At 31.5% G+C, this 20,642-nt stretch overlaps 1 protein-coding gene, 1 long non-coding RNA gene and 1 pseudogene across 2 annotated transcripts; all 3 read left to right on the top strand.

Annotated features, from left to right (window-relative positions):
• The first annotated feature begins 324 nt into the window (after window positions 1-324).
• Window positions 325-1,706, top strand: LOC106435848 (annotated as a pseudogene).
• Window positions 1,707-3,341: 1,635 nt separating this feature from the next.
• LOC106384167 (chemocyanin-like) lies at window positions 3,342-4,022 on the top strand. Its single transcript, XM_013824175.2, has one exon. The coding sequence runs from the start codon at window positions 3,342-3,344 to the stop codon at window positions 4,020-4,022; it is 681 nt and encodes a 226-aa protein (XP_013679629.2).
• Window positions 4,023-5,685: 1,663 nt separating this feature from the next.
• Window positions 5,686-19,843, top strand: LOC111211810. The gene is made up of 7 exons (XR_002662711.2): window positions 5,686-6,477; window positions 6,589-6,680; window positions 6,788-7,057; window positions 13,434-13,550; window positions 14,134-14,213; window positions 16,430-16,550; window positions 17,601-19,843. It is a non-coding gene; the product is annotated as an uncharacterized LOC111211810 (long non-coding RNA).
• Window positions 19,844-20,642: the final 799 nt, after the last annotated feature.

The raw sequence follows: 20,642 nt of genomic DNA, 5'->3' as shown, positions 1-20,642 counted from the left end.
CTTGATATTAAAAAATAAACATTATTTTTGTAAAAATACTACACGTCAAAACATATTTACAAATAAAAATAAAAATATAAACTAATTGTAACAATATAGTTTTATATATATGCATGAGACTTCAAATTATTATTTTTATATTCATTTATGTAATTTTGAATCAAATACTTCAGTTTATTTATATATAATTATAAGCGCAATATATATTACGTTATATAAAATTTTACTAAAATATATTTATATGTATAAGAAAATAATCAATCTAAATGCAAATAATAATTTAATCAAAATTAACTATATTTATTATAAAATATTATAGTTAAATTCGGAGAAAGAGATGCAATCCAATATACCTAAGTGATAAAAAAAAATTGATTGTGACCCAAAAACAACCAAAATGACTAGATATAATATATCCAAAATCATATGTCTAATTAAAATAATATAATATTATTAATATAAATTATACATATAAATTATAAATTGATTTAAAACTAAAATTAAATATCAATTAACTATTATATATGCCTGAGCACGGGAGACTCACCTAGTAACATATTAACCAGATGTACAAAAAAAAAAGATGAAAACTGAATATGCAATTTTTTTTTAAAGTAGAAAAAGGAAATTCAAACTAGATAAGGTCCGTTTTAAGATTATATCTCCCATATACGGAAGCAAAACAACATTAGGAATTAACCAAGTTATATTTGGTTAAATAAATATAAAAATCTTCAAATTCCTGAATGGAAAAGGATTTAGCTCAAACGATACCTCATGCTCTATATAAACATCATAGCGTCCTCTCAAGTTCTCAATAAACAAACTCAAAACTTCATATATCACTTCCACAGTTGATTTGTTAGCCTGTTTAATTCTCTCATTCCTAAGAAAAAGAGAACAAAACATCGATCATGGTTTTGATCAAGAACGAATCCTTATTTGCTTCTTTGATGATTTTTGTGGCACTGTTTGGAGTTGTAGTTGGAGGCACCGTTCACAATGTCGGAGACTCAAAAGGGTGAACCATGATGGGCGTTGATTATGAGGCATGGGCTTCTTCAAGAACTTTTCAAGTCGGAGACTCTTTGGTCTTCGAATACAACAAAGACTACCACGACGTCAATGAAATCACTACCAACAATTTCGAGCTGTGTGAACCATCTAATCCATTAGTAAGATACGAAACAGGGTCCGACACGGTCACTCTAACAAAACCAGGAGTCCACAACTTTATATGCGGAGTTCCTAGTCACTGCGACATCGGACAAAAACTTCAAATAGTAGTGTTACCAGCCTCGTTGGGTCCTGTTGCAGCTCCTGTTCCTAGACCAGTCCGATCACCAAGCTCATTCTCGTCTCCTTCACCGTCTCTGTTGGCTGATTCACCGGTTAATAATGGTCCAAGGTACCAGATGGGGCCAGCACCAGCTCCACATAGCGCAGCTTCAGACTCTAGTGCGTGGATGGGATTCTACTCCCTAATTTCTTTATTTTCTCTTTTCATCTTAGTTTGATACACACGCGAATTGTTGCCTTTTGGTTCTACTTCTTAATGTTTAGTTTTTACCTTTGAGAAGTTTGAGTTGCCCTTATCTAGCTTCTTCTTCCCTTTCATTGTTTTGCATTACTTAAAATAATAAATCTAAATTTAATCAATTTCGTTTTGATCTCTGTTTGTGAACTTAAATTATATACTTCTTGCACTCAAGGGCTTTTTTTTTTTTTTTTTTTTTTTTTTCTTTTAATTTCTAAATTTGTAAAATAATAAATAACAATTTCCCTGTATATCAATTAACATACAATCTATATGTATTTCGTATTTTCATAATACCTAGTAAAAATCTATATGAAACCATCACGAGTCCCACACAGTGCAGCTTCAAACTCTAGTGTTTGGATAGGATCCTACATCCTAATTTCTTTACTTCAATTTTTCATCTTATTTTGATAGACTCCACACACTTTTGGTTTCCTTTTGGTTCTACTTCTTACTTTGTAGTTCTTACCTTTGAAATTTTATGTTGGACGTATAGTTATTTTTTCTTTCCTTCAATGGTTTTGCTTTTGCATGTTTACTTCAAAATAATACATTAAGTCATTCTTTTTTATTTCCGTTTGTGCACTTAAATTATATATTTCTTGCACTTTAGCAGCTGAAATATTAATCAGTTGAATTGTTAATTGTACACGAGACATCAAAAAGAGATTGTTTTTTTTGTAAATTGTCAAATTCAAGGGCACTAAATTATAGTGATTCATATTTTCATATCAGCTACTAAATATATCAATTTTAGGGCCGGTGAATCAAAAATGAAATTAACGTCAAAAGGAAAATGGAAATTCTCCTTTCCCGAATCATTTGATTCACGTTTATACTTTGAGGTATGTCTTCGCTACAAACAATGCGACACGGTAGATATGTTTAAATTATATCGTGCTTTTCCAATTAATGGAAAGTTGACGACGAAAGAAAACCAAGGTGGATTCAAAGAAAACCATTCATCACAACTACCACAACAAAAAAAAAAAAAAAAAAAAAAAAAAAAAAAAAAAAAAACTACCACAACAACTACATTAGTCTCTTGTATCGGAGAATGAATGTGAAAACCCCGCGAGATCAAGTAACCCAAGATAACCCCAACCCAAGAACAGGGGCGAAACTAGGCCATTTAATTCATGGGTGCACCTTTGGTAATAAAAATAAAAAGTGCATATAAAAGGGATCGAACGTGAGAAAGTATGGGTGTGCAAACTATATTTTACCACATTAACTGACAAATTTTTGATGTTTCTACATAAAAAAATTAGAATTTTAAAATAATTGTGGGTGCACTTGCCCCTGCATCCTACAGCCTAGCTTCGCCAATGCCCAAGAACAAGGTTTTAAACTAAGACCATTCATAAATTTTCAACAAGGACAAGAAAGAAACCTGCTAACATTTTTTATTTGGGAAATTAATTTAATTTTTGTAAGTTAAAAAGTATTGGAAGCTTACTAATGCCCTATTGCCCTTTTTCCATTCGTAACGAATTCTAAATAAAATCGGGACAATATTTGTAAATATTTTTCGAATGGTTAAGGAAAAGGAAAATTTTAACCCAAAACAAAATAAATAAATAAAAAGAACGAGAAAGGAAAAAATAAACGAATTCACTCCGTCGTGGACGAATCAAACACTATTAATTAGAATCACAATCATAAAAGGAAGAGAAAGTATGGGAAAACACTATATATACATGAACAAATCTAAACAATGTCCTCACAAAAAAATTCTATCTTGTTCCGTTCTCATTGTTTTTCGACCTCTCCTCGATCAAGGAAAGAATCAGCACCGACCATGAAGACCACAATCATGAGTTTGTTAATTGTGGTATTATCACTAATCGGTTTAGCTCATGCTGCATCCTTTTACGAGGTTGGAGACTTCAACGGATGGACGACAATGATGGGGGTTGCCTATTACAAGACATGGTCTTCTTCAAAGACTTTCCACGTTGGAGATGCTCTCATCTTTCAATACAACAAGGATATCCACAACGTGATTGAAGTGAGCTTCAGAGATTATGAATCGTGCAACCCTAACTCAGCTCTGGCCAGATATAAATCAGAGTATGAACCGGTTAAACTTAACAGAACCGGGCACTATTACTTCATATGCGGTTTTACTGGTCACTGCGAAGATGGTCAAAAGCTGGAGGTCCTAGTCATGCCTGCCTCTCTGCAGAATACTACCATTATTCAACAAAACAACACCTCTTCTTCTAACCCTAAACCTAATCCTGTTAATGCTAAGCCTAATCCTACGCCTAAACTTAAACCTAAACCTTCTCCTTCGCCACCTTTAGAGGATCCTCTTGTGGTTCTTTCAGTAGATGATGCAACGATTGCATCACTTCCTCACAATGCGGTCTCATACCCTCGTGTGTGGAGTGGCTTAAGCATGCTCTCCTTAATTCTTCTTGATTTTATTGTTTTAAACATTATGTTTGCTATGTTAGAAGGCCCGGCCCTGACCTAAAGCCCAACAAGCTAGGGCTTTAGGCAACAAATTATATTAGCTTTTAAGGGGCACCATATTTGTTAAAACTCTATATAGTACAGTGGCAAAAGCTGTTTTTCTGAACACCTAATAACCTGGGTTCGAACTAGCTTATGTATATATGGGGCAAATTATTTTTTTCTGCTTGGGGCATGAGATGATGCTGGACCGGCACTGTATGTTAGGTGTTGCTTTGAGATTTATGAGTTGACTTTTTTTGTTATTATTGCTTCTAATTACATTGGTGTTTGGTTTTCTTTCCCCTTAATGGATTCTCTTATAAGCTCAAATATTTCTTTTTCTTTTAACTTCTTATTAAGAAGAAATTATAGATTGTTTTCCAATAGTTTATACCTTAATCTCGTCGTATGTAGATAGTATAGACATTACAATATTTTGCAATTTATGAAAGAAAAATATTTTATTGATCCGGAACGGTTACTAACTCGTCGTATATACATAGTAGACATTACTATCTTTTGCAAGTACCCACAAAAGTACATAAGTGAAGATACAAATTGAAAATACAACTTAAGACCTGTGGCTTATGAAATAGATCCAAGGCCACCCACAAGAAGCTTTTTAATGATAAATTCATTGGTTCACAGTTTCACATGAATCTATCTTCTTTTTAGTTATTCAGTAGAAGAATGCACCTTCGCGAATAAGTTATGAATCTATATAAGCTGAATGTTCCTCTTACATATCCATGTAAGACTGACAAAAGCCAGACAAAATCAGCTTTTACTAAAGACTGAACAGGAAAGTTAAGTTGAAAGTTCTTTGGCTCGTTTGACAAAATCAGAATTTACGCTTGTTATTTGTTAACGTCTAAACATCTTTTCCTCAACCGAATTACCTTTTGAGTAACCTGAACACATTAAAAGTTTAAAACCAATAAAAAACATAAATAAGAAACCAGAAACAAAATGTTCCTCATGGTTCATCGTTAGCTGGACTTGTGATGGACAATGTTACCTCAATAAGTTCATCTGAGGGAAATGTATCCTATAGCTTCCTCAAGTGTCATCTGAATCGAAAAGATAGAAAAAACTCAATACAAATTTTAGTGATCAAGAAACTAGAGAAATTTGAGAAGATAGGGTACCCATTCAGCTGCGTAAGACTATGAATGTTGACTAAGGAATGAAAAGGAATAATGCATTCCTAAATGCTCCTAATTTTTTTTACTATTCATAAGAAATAGTTTTTACTTTCCATTTTTCTTCATTCTTTTTATTGTAGAGAAATATAGAACAAATGTGTTTCTCCCTAAATATGATAAGGAATAATAATTTCTTCTCATTCCTATAGAAATATTCATGTACATTCTTTTCTTATCCATTCTCAATGTTCATGTGATGGTTGCCAGTATATATAAGGATCAGTGGAATTTGAGAAGTCATGTTAAACTCAGAATTCAGTTATACATTTCTTAAAATTAAATAGGGAAGTAGTCTATTCGGATATTAACTCTACACTAGCCACCATGTGACCTCCAATTGATGGAGTTGTCAAACAAGCCATACGGGATTATATTCAGCAACACAACCACATATATTTCCATTCTCACACTCAACATAACATAAGAGTCTGATTAGGGATTAGGGATCATATCTGTCACACCTAGGAACAAATAGCTGAGAAAATGTAGAAAGAGATGTAGATCGGAGTCTTACAAGGTAGGTCAAACGCTTACTGGAAACAACAACAAAAAAGGGCAAAGGAGAAAGCAACCCGGTGGAGGTAGCACATGATATTCTCAATATTATTCTAAATGAGCTCTTATGCAATTCAGCGGTGCAATGTAGTATTTATGAGTCGAATACACAGAGACTCATGATTACTCAATAGATTTTACTTTTTGAATTAAACTAAACATTAGTAGATATAATGCAAACTAGATACTAACCCGCGCTATGCGCGGAAATTATTTAAACGAATCTTTGCACAATAGATATTTTTAATATATTTGTGTATATAATATAGTTTGTGGATATATAATATACACGAGTATTTGTTTCCCTTCCATATAAGTATATATATAAATTTTCGTTTTCTAAAACCCAATATTTATAAGCTAAGATGACAATATAATCGTATGGCCCATCGATGGTATTTTTTGTTTCTGAAATTGGCCCATTAGCTAGAGTTTTGAGACAAAAAAAAACTGATATTTTTTTCCGGGAAGGTGAACGAATATGTTACTACTTTACTTTCCTTTTACTTTCCTTTCAATTTTCTGTCGGTGGTGCTGAAACGTTTCTCCATAAACATCAAATAAATTTACTCAATCGAAAACAAATCAAAAGGAATTTCCCTGATTCATGATCAAATCTTGCCCACCTTAAGGAGTTTTTTGTGGCTTCTTTTCAAGATTGGTGAAGAATCATACACTCGCAGAGCAAAGTTTATGGAACTTATTTAAATCAAGGTTAGTCTCTTTGATTTCTTTGTTTTAAACCTTCATATAAAACGATTACAAAGGTTGAACCTACTAATCGGTTCAATCAAATTCTCATGCATCTCGATCTGAAATCTGTAGCTGTAGTTCGAGTATCGTTATCGTCTTCGAAGACACTCCTTTGATCGAGAACCACCATTGAATGATGAAGGCAAAGCTAATGATGAGATAAGGTATTGCATGTTTTTTTTTGGACACCAGTTTTCTCTGGTTCAATTTTCCAAAATTGTTTTTGGATTTGAGGTTGTTAATTATAAAGTTCTGATATATTTGTCGACAGGTAACAATGTTTTGATCTTCTGAGAGTAAACAAGAGTACTCAAGTTATATGCAATACCTTATAAAAAGATAAGTCTCTTTCTCTAAAAAAATATTACCACGATTTCAATTTGTGAGTATGAGCAGAACTTTATAAATTTTTATACTTAAGCTAATTGAATTTTATATATCTGTTTCGGACATCTTATTACAGTGCTCGTTCAGAGGAGGTTCTATCATTCAAGGAAAAGTTGAAGAAAGGGAGAGTAAGAAGAATTCACATATAATGAAGGTTAGTACTACCTCGAAATTCATATAGTGAGTAACCATGTCATAAAACTGTTTAAGTATGATAGATTCTGATCGTATAGGATAGTAGAAATATTGTTCTCTGAAATCGTAATTGACTTGTTTAAATTAGAAGAAGGGTTGATAGTTATTGTACTAATCATGTTTAGATGATATATTGCTATACGTTTGGTCTTATTTTGACTGATTGTATTTGCTTTTGGATGAAAACATGATGATCAGTAAACATGCATGATTAGATGTTGATGTTAGGATAGCGGCCATGTATTGACTAATTGTATTTGACTTCAAACCTGTGTAGCAAGTAGATACTAAGTATATTAGATTGTGTCTGCTAAATCGAATAAGTAACTGAAATTATTTACTTGTGACTTCCAAATAACATTTCAAACTGCAAATAAATTTAGCAAAAACAAAGTCTTAAAACACCACTTTAAATATCCAAACAAATATAAAAACAAAAGCGTAGCTCAAAAGCACTTTCATAACTCTCTATTCTAAAGATTATTAAAAACCTCTTTGAAGACAACATTCATAGTTTTCTTCTGTGGCTTCCTCTCTTTATCCACAATTAGAATTTTCAAACCTTTCTTCGAAGTGACCCTTGAAATGGCAACGTAGAGCTGTCCGTGAGAAAATACTGGTCGAGGGAGAAATATTCCAACCTCAGACAGCGACTGTCCTTGACTTTTGTTGATGGTTATTGCAAAAGCCACTGCTAATGGCAGCTGTCTTCTACGCATCTTGAATGGAAGTCTTTTATCTGTTGGATTGATCAACAACCTTGGAATATAAACGGTCTTACTAACCTTCTCACCAGTTATAATTGTAGCTTCCACCATAAAATCTATAAGTTGAGTGATCTGCAATCTAGTACCATTCATTAAACCTTCTGTAGGATTAATATTCCTAAGTAACATAACAGGACAGCCAATCTTCAATTTTAGGCTATGATTTGGTAGGCCAGAAACTTTAATACTGTTTAGGAAGTCGGTACTGAAGGCCTTATTGTTGGCTGATGAAGTATCAGATGGATCTATACTGTCAGATGAGATATAAATCATTTTTTCACCTGTTGGAAACAACAAAAAAATTAAAATTAGTTAGTCTCTATACAGGGTAGGTTGTAATAAAATGTGTTAAAATAAACGATAACCTTACCATCAAGTTTGGATAACATATGATCATTAATCATATTAACATCATCATTAGTTGGACATAAAATCGCTCTCTGTTGGAAAAACTTAGGATCTTTCATTCCTCTTAAAGAATCAGTATCTCCGTAGATGGCATGACTTATAGTTTCTATAGGATCATTCTCGTCCATTATTAGAAACTCTTCTGGAATATCAATCATTGCTTCCCCATCGTTAGGCTCTGCTATTCTCCCATCACCAACAGCCAAAATCCACTCAGAAAAATATTTGAGATCTTTGGCATCAGCATCTGTGAGGTTGTCTGAACACAATCTCATATTCTTAGTTAGTTTCAGAACCTTGCAATATTCCCAGAGATATGATGAATTCATTGAAGCCAACACAATCTCAGCCCTGCCCCCTCCAGTAATAACAGGAACTGTTTGTCGAAAATCACCTCCAAACACAATAACCTTTCCACCAAAAGGTTTAAAATCGTGATTTCCATAATATCATTCAAACTCCTATCCAATGATTCGAAACAATGCTTGCTCATCATTGGTGCTTCATCCCAAATAATAAGTGAAGCTTCCTTCACCAAATTAGCTTTATCTGATCCAGGAGGCAATGTACATGTAGTAAACTCATCAGGATTGATAGGTATGCCAAAACGGGAATGAGCAGTCCTACCTCCTTGTAACAACAGAGAAGCAATTCCGCTAGATGCAGTATTAAGAACTATATTTCCCCTGCACCTCACCGCAGCTGAGAGCAGTTTCCAAAGAAATGTTTTTTCAGTGCCACCAAACCCATCAACAAAGAACATACCGCCTCTCTCTTGCACAACAGCACCAATGATCTCATCATATATCTTTCTTTGTTCATCAGTCATCTTCAAAATATCTCTATCATGAGTAGATTGCATATCTTGAAGATTGTAACTTAGTTCATCCAAGATCAGCACATTTTCTATAGGTTTGGCATTTTTAGGAAGCTTTGGCATAGATTCATATAAGGCAAGTGAACTCTCATTCCTCTTCAGAAGCTTATCAATCTCTATAAGAGCATATAGTTTCTTCTCATCGTCAGTAAGTATAAGGCCTGCAAAATGTATTCAAAAATTGTAAAATTATTCCAAACATTATTTATAAACACAGAGAAGAAATTTAATATCTTCAAATACGAAATCAAATTCAGGATTGATGAACTACTGTATTTTGCATATCTACTCCTCGTTACTGTTGTAGAAAACAAAAACGAAATGTAAAATTATTCAGTGTATAATTTTTTTTGTGTACCTGGCCTATGGAAATACTTTCTTCGATTATACTGGATATCTTCAGATAATAGTTCCCAAGTCTGATTCCAAACTTTGTCTGGCTGACACAGACTATCTGACATCAGCATCAGAACAAAAAGATCACGAACAACAGCCGCAGAACTATCACGACTTCGTCTCACTAAGTCATCTATATACTCCTGATCATCATCCAATATTCCTCGAGCAAAGCATGCATCTTTGTACTCCTCGTACACAACATCATTATAAGTCTTAATATCACGATAACAGGTAGGGCCTCTGACATAGTTCAACAGAACCCTAAGATAATAAGCCTTCTCTTGCTTACGTGGGGCATAATTAATTCTTCCAACACTGAACCCTTGCTTCCTTCTATTGAACTTCTTTTGGCTCTTCGAATATGTGTAATAGTTAGGAATCTGAATATATGTTAGAGTCCGAGCGAAATAATCAACCTTACACAACTCAAACCAAGCCAAGAACATTGTGTTCTCTATGAGTTTACGGCCAACAACTTCCTTTATTTTGTCCTTGCCTCTGAAGATAATATTTTGTTTTCCTGGTAGATGAAATGAAAGCTTCTCAACTGCTGTCGATCTATAATGTATAGGAAATTTAAAAATCCTCCAAGATCCTTCATAGGTAGAAACATATCTACAAAAAAAAATATAGAAGTTATAAAAACATTGATAAATATACTCAACTGTTAACTCATACCAAAAACTTGTCTATAAACAAAACAAAAAATATAGAAGTTGTAGGAAATTTTAAATATGGTACCTGCAATCAAAGAAATCCTTTATTTCATTCTTTTTTATCTCCACATTCTGTTCCAAAATGCCACTTTTATTTGCTGTAGCCAAGTTTGATACTGGTTGACTCGGGGCTGTTGTTGGCTCCACTTGTGGCCCTGGAGGTTCTACAACTACGGTTACACGGTCAGGTCCTTTATTAATGTATTTAAACAAATACTTAATAGAACCAATTTGGTTGCACCACTCCACATTTATGTGAGCTCGGTAACGAAGAGAGAGTTTCTTGTTGTAAGGGATGACCCATCTGTTATCACATTTCAAACCATTCTTCTCAACATAGCGGTTAGATTGCTCACGTCTTCTATAAAGCGGGAATCCATCTTTCTTCACAGAAGTATGCTCTGCGAACTGTTTTGGAAAATCTTTCCCACACCTTCCACTTTCCATACATGGCGAATTAATATTAGCTTCTCCACACGGACCATGAATCATCATATCACTAACAACATTGTAGAGCTCTGGATCAGTTGCTTTATTGGGGATCTCTGCTGATATGATCTTATCGATGTCTTCTGTCTTCAGCAATTTTGAGCATGGTTGCATGAAAAGCAATATGTGAGCATGTGGCAGACCTCTTTTTTGAAACTCAACGGTATACATAGCTGACACAAGCAAAAAAAAAATTATTATAAGAACACAATCCATATAACATTAGCTGAAATTATCACAAGTTAGAAAACGTTTAATAAAAAGAAATAGTTGCAATGAAACTTACATGAAGATGTCTTTCCCAAAATATTTTTCTTGGTTAGATCATCCATCAAACAATCCAATTTCAGCTTAAACATCCGAGAAATAATATCTGGTCTGTCATCTGAATTCAAGCCTCCTTTTTTACAAAATCTTGTAATCTCAGGCCATTTCGGATTGCATGTGAATGTGATGAAAAGGTCTGGAAAACCAAAATGTCTACAAATAGCCATAGCGTCTAAGTACATATTTTTCATGTATCTTGGACTCCCCGTGAAGGTAGCTGGTAGAACAAATTGCTGCCCTTGTTCATTCATACACGTGTTCCCAGCATTTTCAGACTCTTTGATAGAGTCATAACTATCTGAACGCAAGCATGTCTGATTTAGCTTCAAATACCTCAGTCTGCTAGATTCTATAGTAGTATATGCATCCACTATGAACTGTTGAAATAGCCTTCTTGAGTAAAGCAGAGCATGTGACTCATTCTCTCTCTCTTGAATTCGGAAAGCAAAAAACTGTCTCATACTAATAGTATTTTTTTTTAAGTTTCTTTGAGGCCTCTGTGACACCCATTTTTATTCCAACCCTGAAACCATCCTCACCATACACAAACAATAGAGGATACTGAAGTGCTAGATAGGAAATATGAATCTCATCGATCCTCCTAAGTCGTCCAGACTTATGCTGTAGAACAATATCTCGCTTATCCATTCCTAAATTAAAATCCACAGGAATCAAAGCAGCAACCTCAAAAGCTGTTGGCATATTATATGTCTGACCATCTTTGTCGCTTCTACTGACAATGCGCATATGGAAGGTCTCTCCAGGATTCATACGAAATCTTTCTTTCGCTGATCTAAACTGCGCCACATAGGGGTTAACATCATTCAACATCTTGATTAGTGCCTCAATAACTTCCTTCTTCAAACCATCTCCTTTTTTCTTTGATGAGGTCTTTTTGGACTTGATGAAAACAAACCAAAAATAAAACATTTTTATAATCGATTTGTACAGAACACTTATCCATAATTTTATAGCTAATTTAGTGGCAAATAATATTAATTACCTTAGAGCATTAGATCTGTTTTCAACTTCATTCTCTGTGTCAACAATGTAAAGCTGTCCAAACTTGGCATAGTCTCCTTCAGGTGGTATTAGACTTCCGGTTAAGTGGTAGTTTTCACCATGAAGCTGAAACATTTGGGGTCCTGGTCCCTTTGCAACAGATTTCTCCACTTTTCCATCAAGAGATGTAAAAGAGAAAACCATATTATATGGTCTTGTATTCCTTTGAAAATGTTTGCTAAGCTTATCATTTCCTGTAAGAAGCTTCATAAGAACATCAGGAGGTTTCTTTAAATATGGCAACTGGACCTGGCCTTGCATACAACACAATGTAAATATAGGCTTCCGTCTATATTTGCTCTTGTTTATCTGTTCACCATACCACATGATAGCTCCACAATGAACACATTTATGATCTGGGTCACCCTCGTCAACATAATCTGATTAGTAAGATGTGATGTTGGTTAGCAAAACATATTCCACATATAAGAAAGAACTTGATTTTGTTGTACTAACCATCTTCTTTGGGTGATACTGGTTTCACTTTTGTTTTCTGCACAGCGAATGTTTTTTTGAATAAAGCTGCCATAAAACTAACTCGTTCAGACTGATTATCAATCTCTGTGTCCACCTCGATAGTTTGTTCAGCATCTAAAGTATCAGTGTCAGAAACATCCTGACTACTACATTCGAATTCCAGATCCCTATATGAAATCATGGTGTCTTCAAATTTTGTATCCACGGTGTCTTGAAATTCTACAAAGTATATAAAACCATTATATTATTTTCATTTCAAAGAACATTTAACTGATCGATAGGAAAAAAACAAACCTTCATTCTCTGCATGATCATTTGAAAATTCATTGTCGTGTTTAGGTGTTTCTGTTATTCCTGAAAATATTGGCAGTACTCTGTTCTCTGTGTTTGCCAGTCCCGTGTTTTGTGTTTGTTGTCTTTTATAAGTCACTTGACTTGAAGATGATTTGGTTGTTGACATTGAGATGGCTGCTTAGATAAAAGAATTAGTACATGTTTATATAATGACAGTAATATGGATTACTAAGGTAAAATTGCACATTCCATTTGTTTCTTGGGCTTACAACACTCATGTTTAGTTTTTTTTTATATATATCATTCAATTTACTTTAAAATACTAAATGTCAAGGGATAAGTAGCATTAAGGCTCACCTTTTGGTATTCCACTCCTCTGACTGAGTTTAGAATTCTCGTTATTGACTTTGTCAAAATAAATTAACACAAATAAAATATAACATGAGTGTTAAACGGATAGAAAAACTTGTATATATACATACGAACAAAATAGAAAATAAAAACCTCGTTTGTTTGTAGGATTTGAGGCTGTAACTTGGGGATGGAACCTTGATGCGGAGGTTTTGTTGGTAATAGAATTCAACAATCTTTGAAAAACAGCACTCAAAGGGACATCTTTTGTCTTGGCAGCAACTGGTATCACTTTCGTTTTAATTTTTTTTCGTTTCATACGATCATCAACTCCAATGGGGGTTAGATGCTTTCTTTTCATCCTGTTCAGATAAATGGTTTAGTAGTTAGAATAGTTGTTGTATTGAAGGTGTTATAAAACGGAAAATGAGAACATCTACTGTCTTTAAAATCGGTTTCATAGGAGTAGCAAAATAACCTGTTCGTCATTATGTGATAGGTTTGTAATGCTTCAATGACGGCTCCACATTTTGATAATAACACAGTTAGTGGCAAACTTGTTTTAGTCTAAGAATTATGAAATTTTTGGTTCTAAGTAATGGCGGGACAGAAGTAAAAATTTAAATGAGAATTTTATTGGTTAAGATTCAGTAGATATATATGTTTAAATATATGTTAAAGATCATAAGAATATCTCAAGTTTAGATACAATATACAGAAATTGTGGGAACTCTTGTAACCGATTGTTTAGTATATGCCTTGTTTTCTCCAAACTGAAAATCTTACATTTTAAGATGCCAAATCGTAAACTATACTTTCACGATTATTATGACACATTTAACTTGTTACTATCATTTGCTATTTTCAGGATTGTATATGCTGTGAACATAAAGAAACCAATGCGTATAACCGTGGGTTAACATAAGCCGTGAGACAAGCGTATTAAAAGTAAGTATATGATCATACATTTTTTTAGAGTATGGCAAAATTAGGTTACACCAATTATTGAGTCATTTATGACTATTACTAAATATTTCTGCGAAATTTTAATAGAGTAGATTCCATTAAGAGAAACTAAACATATTCAGATAAATGACTTTCATGCAAATTAAATATTCAATTATTTTAATTAAAAAAACTTATTGGAAAAAAAATCAAATAACAACGAAAACTTGAAATCAACAAAAAAAGAAAGCCAAAGTAGTAAAAGAACCAAAATTAAAAACCATGCGCTTGAACAGAAAGTGTCCATCAGATAAATATCCTCATAGACCAACTACTCGCCATTATTCTTTTCCAACTTGATAGCCTTGAAGCATTGTTTCTTTGAAGTAGATGAAAAGTCATCAATATCAACTTCTATTCTTCTTTTTGAGAGTGGAGTTGAAGACAGACATGTGTTATCTTCACTTTCAATGCTGATCACGGAGGGCTGAAAATACAACGAAATAATATTAAAGAGAGAAAATAATATGTGATGGATACAATTTATAAATTTTAAAAAATTAGATAACAAACCTGTCCTGAAGACCGATCAGAAGAAATTGCATTAGTCAATGTGTCGTCGGCTTCAGTTATTGTTTCATTAGCAGCCCAAGTCTTCCCGATAATAAAAATATCAGCACCATAGTCAACATTGTCTTTATTAACATACACCCCAAATTTGAAAGTTTTGCCAATAAGATCAGTAATAGCATCAGGCAAATCTTCTGGATCCTCAACCTAAATAGATAAATATAAAACATTAGAGTCAACGAAACAGAATTCATTCAATATGTTCAAGCCTTATATACCTCTTCTAGAGAACCACCTAGGAGTACATCAGCACTTACTCCCACAATTGGTTCAGCAATTGTATCAAGTAGAATCACCTTAGTTTCACCGTAGTCATCCTTTATAAGGAGATGTAGCTTAAACCTAATTGAAAATAAAATAACCAATTCATAGTACATCATCATTATCAATCAGCAATCAGGAAAACAATTCAATTTGAAGTTTTCAAAACTTACTGAGGTGCAACATTGGTAACATTCTGACGGCATGAATCACAATGAAACAAATGTTTCACAGGCACCACATCCCTTTTAGTAATGTCGGTAACCTTTTTGAAGTTACACTTAACACAACCAAAGTAATACCAAGCCCAATCAGTGTCAATAGCACAAACAGTTGCCTTGACAATGCATTTCTCGATCTACATGTACATATGAAATCATTATTAGTAAACAGTGCAATTTTTAAAAATTCAATACTAATAATAGAAACATAACCTCAGTTGCCATTATGATATCCAATACTGATCTCTCTGGATAATGAGACCATTTGTCAATCTGGCGCTTGTTTCCTTTTGGTTTCACAACCTCACGATTATCATTAGAAAGTGCAAGCTCATTAGTTGGCATCCTAAAAATATGTAAATAAAATCAGTAATAAATTTTCATTATATAGTATACTGACGTTATAGGAAAGGAATGTCTTACAGTCTTTGATAATCTTGCACATCATAACCATGTGGATTAATCACCATAGTGGAAGCTTCAAATGCATTTGTTATCTGGACTTGTCCTATAACAAATGAAAATATTATTTCAGCAAACTTAAATCATATTAAAAATATATCATCTAAATAAGATTATTAGACATCTCACCCTTGTAAACATTGATTTTAGCAAATCTAAGTAAACATAGAAAATTGGGTGACTTCCCAACTTTGTAAGTAGAGAACACTTGTTCAGCAAAACGGCTCCATAGACAACATGAAATCTGTTGATCACTGAGAATATATATATATATAGAAGGTCAAAATTGGATCACACATGCTAGATTAAAATAATTGGATTAATATATAAAACATTAACTTACCATGTATCTGTCAAAGTAAGCTCCAGTTTATTCTTGTCTTTACCAAGAACTGGAACAACTTCAATGTCTCCAATATCAGTTGCTTGACCAATAACATCTACATCCATGTGTAACAGAAATTAAATATTAGGCTATAAAATTAAAAGATTGTAGAATACTAAGATGAAGATTCATTATTTACCAATCAAAACATTTGCATCAACGCTTCCGTTAATGATCGATTGGAATGGCGTTAATGTCAAAAAATCATCATCATTTTTTAAAGATGAATTGTTGACATTAGAATTGCTTGTGATGGACAGCTTGAACTTATGGCTAGTTGGTCGATACTTCCCGGTTGCTGGAGTAACCGAGAAATTCTCAAGGAACCTCCATTCTCCAATTTGCAATCTCTTAACACGAGCGAGGAAGAGCCTCTTGCAGGTACAATGAATCTTGACACCCTACAGTAACAAATAACGATTGCTCGATTTAGAAGTTCATAGTATAACTGTCTAGAAAGTTCATAATAAAACTTCATAGAATGAATAGGCTTAAAAACACTTACTGTTTTATCTACGAGTATGAACTCTAGAGAGTCTCCACCGGAATAATTTGAGTGTTGTATCCATGAATGAAGAACCTTCACTTCAACTTTCCAAGTTGTTTTGAATGGCTTGACATTGCTCAACAAAGTAGTGATGTTAGATGTAGTCATACCCATTTCAGTTTTTGCTTTTTGTTTTTGGTGAGGCGCAGAATTCTGTGAAGGTTTTGAAAGATTATTTATAGTGAATTAAGTGTAAATGCTAGGTATAATGAAAATAGAAAGGCATATTCCGATTTCCATATATTATAGGTTAGTTACCAATATTTGATTTGCATTTATTTTAGGAACTGATATACGAAGTTAAGCGATAAGATCTCCAATGAATTTAGATGTGAAGTTGATAAAAATAGATATCATATGCAACTAATAAAATCGTGTGAATATATATTTTGTTAGGAAAAAAAATATAAATGAAGAAAATATTTAAACAAAGGTAAGTTGTTAGAGGGTTTCTTTGCTTGGAAGAAAAGTTAGTTTAGATTTGAGCAAATCTATTATTAATGTGTGGAAGATATTTAATTTGCAGGACACGTAATTCTAACTTATTCACAAATTTGAATGTATACATTTATTGTAACCATACTCTGTGATGGAAGGTTATACATACGAACCATGTACAAATATATATACTAAAAATATAGTAATCTACCATACATTATACATCAGTTCTTCTATGATTAGATATGATTAGCAAAAGAAAAAAAAAAAAAAAAGTAATGGTCAAACGAATATAATCTATATATGGTTGACAGTTTTACGTTCATAATGCTAGTGAAAGTGAGTATTCAAAAGTTATATGTGTAATGTATGACTTCGAATCTGGATGTCTGGTTAGTATTTTGAAGAATTCAAATGTGAATGAATTTGAATTAATTCTTATGCAGTGAATTATATGAACTACAGAGAACACAGAAGAAAGTGTTGTGATTCAAGTAATGAAATGAAGTAAACATGTTTGTCCAAGCAGAGTCTGTATGTAAGATAAAATCTATAGATAAGAGTTGTGTATTGTATTATTCTTATAATTCTAGATAACCACTCTAGGGTAAAATTATTTGATATCAGAAGGTTTAGTTTTATGACCGGATGCTGGTATGATTTTAATATAAAATCGATTTATTCATTAAGAAGGGTATAACTAATATCGCATGTAACTATCAAGGAAAGGTCCGAAAAATTAAAACAACTTCTATCAGTAGAATTTTTTTAGGACTCTGTTTTAATAGAGTAGATAAAAGACAATAAGGAGGTTGTATTTTTTTTTTTTTGATAGAAAAAGTGCTAAACTGAGGGAAAAATAATTAAGAATCACATACTAGACATATTCTTAGAAGTTTAATTAAGAACTAGATCCTGACTCGTGCGCCCGCACGGATTTGTTTTCATTTTATATATTAATATTTGTTTTATATGATTAATGGTAAATAAATTAACATTAACCATATAATAAATTTAAACTCAGTCATTTTTCAAATACAATAATTGTATACTTTACATTATAAATATAATTTATTGTTTTAAGTTGTCATTTTGTGTTTCGTCTCATAAACATAATTCCAGTATATTTATGTATACTAATAAAACAAAATCTAAAATTTATATGCTATGATTTATCATTTTTATGTGAGTAAATTGTTGTTTCAATTGTAAATAGCTAAATTAAGCATATATAAACAAATGAACAAAAGTATGGATCATATTTGTTTTATATGATTGTAGTATATATTGTTAGCACGTTAACTGTTTGAAATAATTAAATAAATTAATAATTTCAGAAACATAAGTTGAATTGTTTTCATTCAATTATATGTATTGTAAATTTTATAAGTAATAGTTTATTGAATATTTAATATTTTGTAGTATTTAGTAAATATTACCAAAACGTTGTAGTGTTTTCCTATGACGGTGATGGATCTTTAAATGTATACTATGCAAAATAATTAATTTGACAAATATGAATATTTGGGACAATCTCTAGAAAAGTATTATAAAAATGTTTGATGCCATTATCACTGGTTTAGACAAAGGTTTTCAACGTTATTAGAAAATACGTTTCTTTTAAGAATTTATAATAAAATAAAATTAACTAATAAAATAATAAACTATGTTAGCATTTACCACAAATATATTCCATATTTTTTATTTTCTATTATCGATATAAATACATAACTAATGTATATGATATATGGTTTGTAAAGAACTCTGAATCTGATTAAAAAAATTGATATGTTACAGGTTTATGTTTTGGCATTTAGTAGAGAAATTTTAGGACTTTTTCTTTTAGATTTGAGATTTTTTTAAGAAATCAAAGATTGCAATCTTTTAAGTTTATTTAACAGCTAAATATTAGGCAATTTCGTAACACACATACGATTTTTATGGAAACTGGTATTTATTTTGTCTTTTGTAAATTTATTTATTAACATATATTAGGGTTAATAGTAAAAAAATAGAGTGGCTTTAGACGTAATAAAAATATATTTAAGGGTAAATTCATATTTGTATTTGCGTTTTAATCAATTTTTTTTGTCAGCTCTTTTTTTTTAGTTTTAATCGATTAGATTCGTAACAAAAATCATTTATCAATTTTTTTTCTTATAAAGATTTGTTATAGATATCTTAGGCAATAATGGAACATAATATATTAATTTAACGTAGTATATAAATAATTTAATTGTTAAGATAGTTGTTCAAAAAACTGCATGTGTCACATATATTTATTTTAAAATTTTCGAATTAAATGTTCTTAATTAATTTTATTAAATTGTTTTAATGAAATTGTGTTTAATTAATGTTATAATATGTTCAAATTTATTAGAGAGGCTATGATGAAGCTAAATTGTAAATATAATTGTTACTGAAAAAGTTAATTAATTTTATTAGTTAGTTAGTTAGTTATGAAATTGATTTAAGTGATATGTTTTAAATTTGGAAATAACATTAAATGCTTAAAGTTAGGATTAGTTAGTTTTGCAGTAGCATAAGATGTAATTAAATAGTAAGTTTAAGGATAAATTTATATTTGTACTTGAGTTTTAATAATATAGATCATTTTAAATTTAATAGTGATATATGAGTTATTAGTTATTAACATATTTCAGAAAATACAAAAAAAAAAAAAAATTATAAAGAAATTTTACTTTAATAATGATATAGAAATAGTCAATACTTTATTTCAAAAAAAGTTATATGAAATGAATTCAAGTCAATTTAAGATACACTTACAAATTTTTAAAAATAGTAGATATTTATATAAAATTTGCTAAAATTATCACCAAAAGTGATGTGAAATTTGCTTATATACACGATTATATTACTTTTTGCATATTAGTAATATTAGATATTTTATTTTTGTTTACGGTATATAGTTAAATTTAGTTACATTTTATTTAGAAAGTTTGTCATAGATTAAAATTTTCACCACTAAAATTTTACATGTTATATAATATGGAAGCATGTCACATATTTTTTATCAAACCATGTTATTATTCTTTTCTTGAGCAATTTTTAAAGATTATTATTTGTGAAATAATGTTTATGGGATTTGTTTTGATCTTTTTGTTGACATTTAATCTATTAATTTAGAGTCCTATTTTTTTATCTACTATAAAGAAGTTTTAGTAAGACCATTTAAATTAGTGTAACAAATAGATCTATCGTGTGTATATATATATATATATATATAATTTTTTTTTTACTCTACCTTTTAATAGAACAGATATCAACCAACCATTTACAACATTTAGATTAAAATAAATAAAGGCTATACCGTACGTAATAAAACAAATGATCGAATGTTCTATTCTTTCTCCATCAACCTAATAAAATCTGCAAATCAACTAACCATTTTTAAAATATACATTAATAATATAACCTACTATATGTTAAACGATTGCATCATCTTTAACAGTTATATTCTTCTGTCG

This window comes from Brassica napus, chromosome C4 (genome assembly GCF_020379485.1).
Source record: "Brassica napus cultivar Da-Ae chromosome C4, Da-Ae, whole genome shotgun sequence".
NCBI classification, from domain to species: domain Eukaryota; kingdom Viridiplantae; phylum Streptophyta; class Magnoliopsida; order Brassicales; family Brassicaceae; genus Brassica; species Brassica napus.
This window is presented reverse-complemented; position numbering and strand designations above follow the sequence as displayed.